The sequence below is a fragment of the Malus sylvestris genome, chromosome 8 (genome assembly GCF_916048215.2).
Source record: "Malus sylvestris chromosome 8, drMalSylv7.2, whole genome shotgun sequence".
Classification (NCBI taxonomy): domain Eukaryota; kingdom Viridiplantae; phylum Streptophyta; class Magnoliopsida; order Rosales; family Rosaceae; genus Malus; species Malus sylvestris.
In genome coordinates, this window is record NC_062267.1 from 22,469,955 (window position 1) to 22,481,820 (window position 11,866).

The 11,866-nt window shown below is 35.5% G+C and overlaps 1 protein-coding gene across 1 annotated transcript; it reads right to left on the reverse strand.

The window, feature by feature from the left end:
- Nucleotides 1–6,065: 6,065 nt before the first annotated feature.
- LOC126632001 ((R)-mandelonitrile beta-glucosyltransferase-like) lies at nucleotides 6,066–8,331 on the reverse strand. The gene is made up of 2 exons (XM_050302213.1): nucleotides 7,821–8,331; nucleotides 6,066–6,994 (listed from the first exon to the last, which is right to left on the reverse strand). The coding sequence occupies exons 1-2, from the start codon at nucleotides 8,329–8,331 to the stop codon at nucleotides 6,066–6,068; spliced, it is 1,440 nt and encodes a 479-aa protein (XP_050158170.1).
- Nucleotides 8,332–11,866: the final 3,535 nt, after the last annotated feature.

An 11,866-nucleotide genomic window follows, 5' to 3' on the forward strand; every position in this document is an offset into this window, starting at 1 on the left:
ATTCAACTGTACTAAAATCTCAAGTATCACCTTTTAATTATTAATTAAATAATGTTAAGCTTAAATTAATGTTAATGTTACAGGACTACAGCCAGTGGCGGATCCAGGATTTTAACATTGGGTGGTCCCAATATAAAAGCTTTAAAAAAATTAGATGAAAATATTATTAAAAAACTAGACAATAAACTACCAACAAACTTTTCATTCATAATCTTCGTACAAACAACATATCAAGCTACAAAGACTAAATGCAATTTATGTGCTACATACTACAGTTTGGGGTCATTTTCAAAATCGATCACAAGGTTTCAATTTCAACATTTTATACCTAATTAAATGTCTTTACTTTTACTTTTATTATTGGTTTAAAACAAAACAAATAATTCAAGTGGGTTAGGGCTTTCCTCTTTAACCCACTGTGTCCTAGGTTCAAACTTTTTTCTTCTCTTATTGTAAAATAAGTGTAGAATTATCCTCTTAGAAAACAAAGGAAACAAATGAAAATGAAAACACAAAAAAAAAAAAAGGAACTAAAGAGAAGAACACATAGACCACCAAGATGAATTGATCAGGAATGAAAAATTAGACTAGAAAAGGGAAGGAGGATGGGGGAAGGTGGTAGAGAACCAAAAGGAAATAATTTCAACAAAAAACAGAAAAGCAAAGACATAAATAAAGTGATGCGGCATTAGTTTCTTTACGCTAGGGCCCAAAAACTAACAGCCTCACAAATACTCAGTAAATGAATAGATAAATCTCTATAAGTCAAGGCCCAAAAACAAATGGCCTTGCAAATACTCATTAAATGAATAGATGAAGCGACACCATCTAGTCGAGGGTTAAGAAAAAAACAGAGCAATTTTTCTCCTTCTTCTTCCTCAGGCTGCCTCCTGGTTCTTCTTCACTAGCCGTCATTATCTTCACACACCCAGACTTGGGTGGTCCTCGGAGGTCCTTACAGCCACTTATTCTGATTTCCGAGTGGTCTTGGGACCACCTTGGTCCCTTAGTAGATCCGCCGTAGTATACAGCTATTTAGTTTTGGTTTGATATCCCATGATATTTAGTTATTTACATAATGCTTTTACCCTAGATTGAAAATTTGGAATGATTGGCTTTTTGCTTTTAACCTAGGGTTCTATCTTGCACAATCTCATGTTCCCTTGTTGATGCATTTTGTTCGGGGGATGTTCAAAAATTTGGTGCTAGTTTTCATTTCCCTCGGTGTGTGCCGACAAAGGCTCTTCAAAGTTATTACTTTTTAGGAGACGTGTCATAAAATATTTTATTTTCATTTTTTGGAAAACTTTCGGTAGCTGTTGAAAAAAAAAATTGAAAATTAGAGACTGAAAGCAACTTTTTGAGATTTCAAATTTTCACTTGCTTTTAGTTTTTAATTTTTTTAGGGACGTTTTAATATAGACGCCTGATTTTTTAATTTTTTAGACTAAACATTTGTTCATTTTAGAAATTTGATTAAACATTTTCCTACAAATTTGGTGCCACATGATTTTATGTGCCCATTTTATAGTACTTAAATTACAAAACCTGCCATAGATTTTATCAAAGCAAAACACAGATGCCCAGAATCCTAAATTCTTCACGATAACAAAAAAAAAAAAAAAAGTTTCCTAAATTCTTGCCTAACTTATATCTCAGAGTTTGAATCAAAACAAATATTGCATAATGCATATCCTCCCTACAGATAAGAAGCATTTGAATTTCATAATACAAATTAATCATAAATATTTCCTACCAGAAAAATTTTCCACCTCCATGATAACTTATGTCCCTTGTGCATGATTTTGTTTTTCTTATGAAAAAAAAGGTCTTCCACTCCTCTTCTAACCTTCTTAATTTGTAGCTGCAATTGAACTATTGCTTAATCATGAGCTCATAATAGAGGTACGCTTTGCCTTGTGCTTTGGTACGTTGTTTAATGTACATTTTGGTATGTATGTATATTTGGTACGACATATAAAACGAGTTTGTAACGTAGCAGTTTTTTTGCGCAATATGTAATGGTAATTTAGTCCGTAACACTTATTTTGTACTTAAAGTAATATTTATTTTGAACGTACTAGTCATTTGGTACATAAAGTAATATTAATTTTAAACGTACCAGTCATTAATTTAGTACGTAAATAATATTAATTTTGAACCTACCTGTCATTTGGTACATAAAGTGATGTTAATTTTGAATGTACCACTTATTTGGCATGTAAAGTAATATTAATTTTGAACGTACTGGTCATTTGGTACATAAAATAATATTAGTTTTGAACGTACTAGCCATTTGGTACTTAAACTAATATTTAGTTTTGAACGTACCAATCATTTGGTACGTAAAGTAATTACCGTAACAAACGTGTTTGTTATTGTAATTAAAATCGTACTAAATATTGTTTGTGCAATGTGAGTTTGGAATGTACCAAATATTGTTTGTGTTTTTTGTAGCACACGAACCAAGTTCGCACTCCATTCTCAAACAATCATTTAGGAAAAGTTATAATTAGAATCCCCTACAATTTTTTAACAATTTTTAGATCAAACATTTGTTTCTTTTTAAGATTTGATTAAGACGCTTTAACTAACAGCCACGTCAGCCTTTTTTGTTTATTTAAATTATATATCTTTTTAAGCTAAAACTCTAATTATCAGTTTCCAAATATGTCCTTTTAAGAGTTTTTTTTAACTATCAACAAGCAGAAAATATTCCCCTAAAAAAGAGGCCACATAAAAAAAATAAAGAAAAAAACTCTTAAAAGGACATATTTGGAAACAGATAATTAGAGTTTTAGCTTAAAACGATATATAATTTAAATAAACAACAAATGCTGACGTGGCTGTTGGTTAAAGTGTCTTAATCAAATCTTAAAAAGAAACAAATGTTTGATCTAAAAATTGTTCAAAATTGTAGGGGATTCTAATTATACCTTTTTTTTTTTAATATTTATGAAATAATAATTAAACAATGCAGTTAGTGTTTTTTAATTGGTGCTTAGTTTTCTTAGTGTGTGATTTCTTTAGTGTGCAATACATATTTCGATATAGTGTTGGGTTTGTACCCAATATGTTCATCACAAGCACTTAAAGGAGAAAGTTTACCAAAAGAAAAGCACTTAGAGAATGTGGTGCATTTAAAACATTTGATAAAATACCTATGTACGCAGATGGTGTTTCATCGCAGGCAAAAAGCAATCATGCTTATTCCTCTTCCTCTAACAACTAACAATTTAATTCAATAACACTAATAACTGATATAACAGAAAGGGATATTATTGTAATTAGGGTATTATTGTAATTAGGTTATATGGCTATATAAGGGATTGTTTAGCTATCATTTCTTTAAGTTCTTTTGTATACATTTTCTCCATTTTAATCAATACAATCTTTCTGGTTTTTCTCTCTATCATCTTCATCTTTCTTTGTACCAATTCTTCATCTTTTACAATGTAGTTAATATGGTATCAGAGCCACCAAGGCTCATGCCGGATCTTGGTGGTCGATTCCTCTTTTCTCATTACTTTCTATCTTTCTTCCTTATTTTTTTTTTGTTTACGCTTATTTGATTAGTGTTTAGTGTTTAGTTTTTGGGGTTTTTCCTCTGGGTTTCAAGCGCCTTCCTTTCATCGCCGAGAGGAGCCAGAGCAACCAAGCCTTGGAGTTGGAGGCTCTCCGCATGGCCTAAGACGAAATCAAGAAAGGGGAGAACACCCAGGTGCACAGAGAGGTCGTGCAGATGATCTCTGAGACTAATCTTGAAGAACTTCAAGAAATTCCCAATTCTGCGAATGAAAAGCTCGTATCTTTGGATTTAATTTTTGGGATCTTGATCCAAGCATTTCCATGGAGAACAGGAATCAAGAATCTTAATTTTTCATCTGGGTTTCCCTGGAAGTGACACAGAGCTGCTTGATCTCTGACTCCGAGAGCTAAACCTGCTTTCCCAAAGCCCAGAACCTGCGTCGTTTTAGGCGGCTGAGGCTTCCTCGGGCGATCGCTCGTCCTCCGGCTCTTGAATATCAGACAGCGGATCGTTCGCATTGCTGATTCGACTCAGTCTCTTCGGAAAGCGGATCGTTTGCGTTGCCGATTCGACTCAGTCCCTCCAGCTCGATCTTTCCGAGTGAGACTCCTTCCTCTCGCAAGCTTTCTCCTTCGGCCGCGCTTCCTTACACGGCGTCGATACCGTGATAGCATCCACACCTCACGCAAGCTCCCCCATCTTCTCGATGACCAAGATACTGACGATGACAGCTACCGGTCTTCGAAGAGGGCAAGGGCAGATTTCAGAGTGTCAATCAAAGTGTTGGATTCTTCTGGGTTGCTCAGTGTCCCCGTGATTGTTTCAGGTGTTGTTATTTCTTTAATTCGAAGATTATAGTCAATTTTTGATATCTGGGTTGCTAAATTCTCAAGATATTGAAGTGGGATATTTCTGATTGATCTGGGATATATGTGTTGATTTGGGTGTTTGTGTTCATCTGCATATATTGTATTGGATATGTTGATGTGAAGAAATACGAAGTTTTGTAGTTAAGAGAGTGTCAATCTTTCAAGACAGTGTTATTCTTTCTGCATCAACAATGTGTGGGAGTTTCTGTGATTCTGATGATCTGGTGAAGACATTGGGTGTTTGGTGATCTGAAACGCTTATTTCTTGAAGTTGTGGTCTTTGATGTACTTTCAAGGTTTAATTGAAGTGAAGTTGTGGTCTTGATGTGTTGATCTCTGCAAGTATTAGTTTTCTTGTCAATTTAAAGAAGAAAGTGTCATTCTTTCTATGAATCTTGGAGTTTCATTCTCCTAAGTTGCAGTATGATTTGGAGTTTCATTCTCCTAAGTTGTAGTATGATTTGTGTTCATGGAGTGTCAGTCTCCTTATTTGGTATTTTTAGTAGAAGTGTGAGATTTGTGTTATGCTTTGGAGTGTCATTCTCCTTGGCTGATTTGGTTTCTTGGAGTGTCATTCTCCTTGGTAGATTTAGTTTCTTGGAGTGTCATTCTCCGTGGTAGTTTAGTTTCTTGGGAGTGTCATTCTCCTTGGTAGATTTAGTTTCTTGGCAGTGTCAACTATGGATTCTCAGTTCACCGTCGAAAACTTGTTGGATATGTTCAGACCAAGACCAGATTAATATGACAATTTGGGACTTCATTATTCTTGCACTTCCTACTGTTTGTGGCATATCTGATACTGTAATTGAAGATCGTTGTGGTGTTGAACATGGCACTGATGAGTGGTATGAGGCATTGGATCAGCATTTTAAGTGGCTTCTTCAATACAAAATCAGTTCATATTTTTGCAAATTTCAGAGATGCTCACGGAAGAACAGGGCTTCATTGGGCGTCCTATTTTGGAGGAGAGGAAACTGTCATTACGTTACTTCGATTGGGCGCCGCTGCATCTTTCCCAGATCAATCTCACGTGGCTAGTTCAAACTTCACTTGGATACTCTAGAGTTCAGTTTGAGGGGGGAGTAATAACTGATATAACAGAAAGGGGTATTATTGTAATTAGGTTATATGACTATATAAGGGATTGTTTAGCTATCATTTCTTTAAGTTCTTTTGTATACATTTTCTCCATTTTAATCAATACAATCTTTCTGATTTTTCTCTCTATCATCTTCATCTTTCTTTGTACCAATTCTTCATCTTTTACAATGTAGTTAATAAACACCACCGTTTGTTAAAAAAAAAAAAAAAAAGGACAACTATATAATGTTTTTCGTTAGTTTTACTAAGTATTGTCTCTCTGTTTCATGTCTTTCGCTTACCTGAAGCTTTTTATTTTTTTATTTGTCGAAAAAGTAAATTTCATTGCATTTTAACATGGGTTGTGCCTGGGCCAAAACAATAGATGGCCCTTAAATTGTATCCTACTGTTCGTCTTAAGACTCATTCTAATGAATGACTGAAATATAAACGATTCTATTGGCATTAAACAAGATTCTGATTAAAATTATCATTGTTTATTCTCATAAAACACCAATTATTGAGTCACACTGGAAAATTTCTAAGAAAGTGTGCTTCATATATATAGCATAGATTTTTAATCAGTTCTAATTCCTCCGAGATAGAAGCACCTGGTTAATTATTTTATCCAAGTCCAAAAAAGATAACCCATTGGGACCAGTGGTGGCCTCTTTTGCTAACTTCTTCCATTCCAAGGCTTTCTTCCTCATCACTTTGCCCTCCTCTCCCTCCATCAACTTTCTCACAAGTCCCTCTACGTAATCTCTTTTAACTTCACCCTCGATCTCCATGCCGACGCCCCACTCTTTGCAACAGAACCTACAATTGGTTTGTTGCTCTGCGAAAAAGGGCCAAATGATCATGGGCACTCCACCACACAAGCTTTCAAGAGTTGAGTTCCATCCGCAGTGTGTTAAAAACCCTCCTATAGCCGGGTGGTTCAAAACTTGTTCTTGAGGACACCAACTTGCTAATAAACTCCTTTCTTTGGTCTGTACGAAAAACTCTGCAGGAACCACAGATGAATCCCCACCAACAAGGTCAGGCCTAATCACCCACAGAAAGGTCATATTGCTGTTTGCAAGTCCCCAAGCAAACTCAGTTAGCTGCTCTGCTGTCATGACTGTGATGCTTCCGAAATTGACATAAACGACCGAGTTGGGTTCTTTAGAGTCAAGCCATTCAAGACACTCTGATTCGTTTGTCCATAGGTTTGATCCAATTAAATTCAGCTTGTTATCTGCTGGGATCTGATTGAGTTGTAGATATAGGGGTCCTATTGAGTAAACGGGTGGTAGCAAAGTTGAAAGTGCATCTACAACATCATGCTCCAATGCATCGAACGTGTTTAAAATTATAGCAGATGCCCTTCTTTGAGCTCGTTCAAGCTCAACCATCAGAACATCAAGCATTATGTCATTTGGATCTTTGGTTCTCAAGAAGCTCGGCACATCCCCCAATCTAATATTTTTCATGCCCGGTATCCAGTCTAACACAGTGTCCAAATAGTTTGCATCTGCAAGTAGTATTAGCACCAAAAAAAGTGAAAGTTCTAATTAGAAAGGTAACATGTCTCCGAAATTAGACTCATTTCTTAGACAACTTCTAGCCTTGCAAGTTTAAGTTGTTGGGGAATGAGCCAGCATTCAACATCATGCTTACCCTCTCTCATGCGCTGAATGGAGGTACATAAGATGATAGGAGAGAGACAAACAAATAAATACAACCCACCTTGTTGGGCATGGAGGTACATAGGTCCTCATGCAATAGAAGGCTTTATGATCTTGTTAGGCAACCACGAGCGTAAAAAAATTTAAGGCCTGTTTAATGACCATTTTGTACTTGGATTTTAGTTTTCACTTTTTGATTTTGAAATATGAAGAAAGAATATGAGAGAAAGTGCGTGTTGAGGAAGGGTGGTGGGAAGGTACAAACAAAAGAAGGAATGAAAACAAAATTTGGAAAGTAAAAACAACTTAAAAGTACTTTTTTAGACATTTTATTTCGGACTAGGATTCTCTCCCCTTCTATTCGCATCCTCTTCCCTCCCCCTTGTCTCACACTTGAATTGTAGTCTTATTGTGTCTATAAAAAAAAAATGAAATGTTGACTTGTTTAATCGTAGCCGTTCAAGTAGGAGGGAAGAGAAGAGAGAGACTAGGAGGGGAGAGAATCCTCCTCCTTTTATTTCTTTCATGCATTTTCCTTCCATCTGTAACATGAAAATGAAAACTACAAACTACAAAGTAGAAATAAAATGGTTATCAAAAGAACCCTCAAGGTAGATAGTTTTGTTTTGTCAAACTCACTATATCCTCATTTTGATTTATAATTAATAGTACCTTTAAGGGGAATAAAACCCTTTTCAATGAGAGGGCGATACTGAAGGCAGCACATCAAGCCACAAGCACTTGCTGTCTGGAACATAACATCCGGGATGCCCAATTCTTGGGCTGCATCAAGAGTCAAGGTCATGCCAACGTCAGAAACTATGCAAGTTACAGGGGGGGAGTTTGGCAAAGAATTGAGTTTGGAAATAAGGTCTCTGAAGGGTGCTAGGCAAGTTTTTCTAATCGAAAGGCATAGAGCGGATATGTCTTGAGTGGCATTGACATCAGTTGGAGGGAGGCCATCGGGAATGGTTTCGAACCTAAAGGAGGGAAGACCGTCAAGAGAGTTGGGACCTCGGGACCTAAGCAGGCGTTTGTGGTTGAACTCTGTGTTGACAAAGGTTATGTGAAAACCTTTGTAGTTGAGGAGTTTGGCTAACTGCAGCATGGGGGTTATGTGACCTTGAGCTGGGAATGGTATGCAAACTGCATGTGGCTTCTCTTTCAAACCATTTGAGTCCATTCTCTCTCTCTCTCTCTCTCTCTCTCTCTCTCTCTCTATAAGAAACCTAACGAAAATGAGATATGGAAGGGGGAAAAGTCTTTTACAATACACCAGCTTTATAGGATACATCGTAGAGGACAGGGAATCTCGACATTTTATATAAACTTATAAACCAAACACGTACGTGCAACAAATTAGGCACTGTACATATGACAATTCACGCCAATGAAGCTTGATGTTCGTTAATCCTAAGAATCTTTGGGACGGCAGTCGAGAGTATATACTTTTTCCTTTATTCTGATCGTCTGTCATGCATTGCTTTTGTTTGTTTGCCGATTTGTTTTGATACTAATAGGTTCTATGGTAAGAGTTTTGACCAAGAGGGGCTTAACCTCATAAATGAGATTAAGTATTTGCTTCATGTTGGAGCGACCAAGCGAGGCATGGTTTTCAGGGTTTTAGTGATGCATGCAAACATATATAGTGTTTTTTTGGATAATGCTTCCCCTCATTGGGGGAACTTACTTGTCCTTACACTTTGGATTAACGAACCTTAACGTTCCGAACATCATGATTGGAACCGTTCATTCTCTTTATCATCTTCTAAAGATCATATGCAAAAAATTATTCAATTTGGAGATCTTTTAGCCATTCATATGCAAAGAAAAATGGACAGTCCATCATGAGATGCTACTTATTACAAAAATCGTTGATTGGTTGAACATGTATGGATAACTAAACAATCTCTAAATTGAATGATTTTTCGCATATATGATCATCAGAGGATGATAAAGAGAATAAATGATTCTAATTATGATGTTCAAACTGTAAAGGTTCATTAATTGTAAGTGGGCGGACAAGTAAGTTCCCACAATGGGGGGACACAAGCATTATCCCATTTTTTTTAGGATAATGCTTGTGTTCGCCCATGGGGGAACCCATTTATCCCCTCATTTATAATTAACGCATTTCCACAATACAAGTAAATAATTAAACAATCCATCTAATTTGACAAATCCAATTATTTTATTATTAATATTATTGTTTATACAAGTTTTTTTTAACTCTCTTTTTTATTTTATTTTTTCCCATCTACTCTTATTTTCACGTTTGGTTTTACGCCCACCTCAAGAAAAACAGTGCATTCCTAGACACTACAAGAGAAAATTTGAAAGTTGCTTCTCATATAAAAATTGAACTCGATTAAAATCTATAATTATACATATATACAAAATTCGCAATTATGCCACAAAATAAAACACAAACATCATTTCAAGCATTCTCGAGTGTTGTTATAGCTACCAACAGTTTCATGTCTGGAATTTACTTGCCCTTATAACATATAAGAAAAAAAAAATAATAAGAGGCATACTAATTTTTTTATTTTTTATTTTTGAATAAACGATATTATCTATACTAAAGGGGAGGACACAATACAAGTAAATCATTAAACAATCCATCTAATTTGACAAATCTAATTATTTTATTATTAATATTATTGTTTATACAAGTTTTTTTTTTAACTCTCTTTTTTATTTTATTTTTTCCCATCTACTCTTATTTTCACGTTAGGTTTTACGCCCACCTCAAGAAAAACAGTGCATTCCTAGACACTACAAGAGAAAATTTGAAAGTTGCTTCTCGTATAAAAATTGAAGTCGATTAAAATCTATAATTATACATATATACAAAATTCGCAATTATGCCACAAAATAAAACACAAACATCATTTCAAGCATTCTCGAGTGTTGTTATAGCTACCAGCAGTTTCATGTCTTGAATCTACTTGCCCTTATAACATATAAGAAAAAAATAATAAGAGGCATACTAATTTTTTTTTTTTTTTAATTTGTGAATAAATGATATTATCTATACTAAAGGGGAGGGGGTTGGACTTAGCCTCACAATATGGCTCAAATTTAAAAGGCATACTATTGAATTATCTATAATTTGCAACACAGCACAACTATTAAGTTTCGTATTAAGAGAATAAAAAGACCTGTAAAATCCTTTGGCATACCTTATTTTTTTTATTTTAACTTCTTTTGTTGCTTTTTTTCAATTCTAGGCTTCTTTTAGGAGCTCTTTTTGTACTTGAGACTTTTGGATCCAACACATTACTATTGGCATTCTCTTTGCCACCACTATTAGGTTCTTTAGAACCACTAGGAGAATGATTCGTCCTTATACACTGTTTCAAAGCTTGCTCCAATGCACCATTTGCAATATCATAGCTTTGATCACATAGAGAGCCCTCATCACGCTTCATGGCTTTCTCAAACAATTCATTGAAACGCTGCCTCTTAAGATTAGAATTTTTTTACAAAGTTATACTCTTCTGCCCATCTTTTGCATCTTCTGTCCACCGTTTTAATATGTAACGATTTGGTATATTAAATACTCCAAAACCTTGCATTACAGCCATTCCATGCCTACAAAGGTAGCCACTATATTCAAACTTACCACATAAACGAGAAACACTGTTCACTCTTCTATCGAACTCTACCATCATATCTTTTTTCTTTTCAAAATCTTGAAACCTGCTTTTCTTTTTTAGAATAACATGCTGATACTCCCAAAACCTCTACTTGAAATTTTTTATAAATTTCAAGGTGTAAATCTTTGACATTTGCTTTTCAAAAGGCGATGGAGTCTTTAAAGATGGCTTCTTGTCGAAATTAAAATTTGCTCGGTCTTTTGCTTCTTTTCTACCTTGTGCAGCTTGCTGGGTCTTTTGCCTCTTTTCTACCTTGTGCAGCCTGTAAACCATCTGAGGTTATTGAAGGAAAGAATTATACAGAAGCAAGAAGGAAGAAAGAGATAGAGAGAGAAGAAGACTATCGAAGATATTAGAGAGAGAAAATTGTTGAGAACTGTTGTTTCTTTTCTTATTAGTTACAATGAATTGTTACAAGCTATATATTCTAACACTTTGTAGCTTACACTCTAAGTAACAATATAACCAGCTTAACTATCTTCATGATCTTTTGACACTTGTCCATTTCCTACCCATTGGATCTTAATACTCCTAACATCCCCCCACAAGCTTAGGGGCAGAGTATGTGAGCCTGAGATTGGCACAATGAGTCTGAAAGAGAGGAGCAGATAAGCCTTTGGTAAGTATATCAGCAAACTGCTCGGTGGAAGAGACAAAATGCACCTGCAGTTGCTGTTTTACTACTCGCTCGCGAACAAAATGCACATCAACCTCTATGTGTTTTGTACGTTGATGCTGAATAGGATTTAAGGTCAATGCTATAGCAGATAAGTTGTCACAGAAGAGAATTGGCTTTTCAACAACTGGAACCTGCAGAAAATGTAACAATTGTTAAATCCAATCAAGTTCAGTAGTTGTAGTAGATAAAGCTCGATACTCAGCTTCTGTGGATGAGCGAGAAACAGTTTGTTGCTTCTTAGATGACCATGAAATAGGATTAGATCCTAAAAATACAACCATTCCAGTAGTCGATCTCCTATCATTAGGATCCCCAGCCCAATCTGCATCACTATATGCAGTAATATCCAGTGAACTCTTGATATAATGAATGCCACA

Bases quoted from the DNA above. Each gene is read 5' to 3' on its own strand.
- LOC126632001 (XM_050302213.1), bottom strand. From the start codon at position 8,331: ATGGACTCAAATGGTTTGAAAGAGAAGCCACATGCAGTTTGCATACCA. The intron at 6,995-7,820 runs GTACTATTAATT...TACTACTTGCAG, and splicing joins GGGTTTTATTCCCCTTAAAG to ATGCAAACTATTTGGACACT.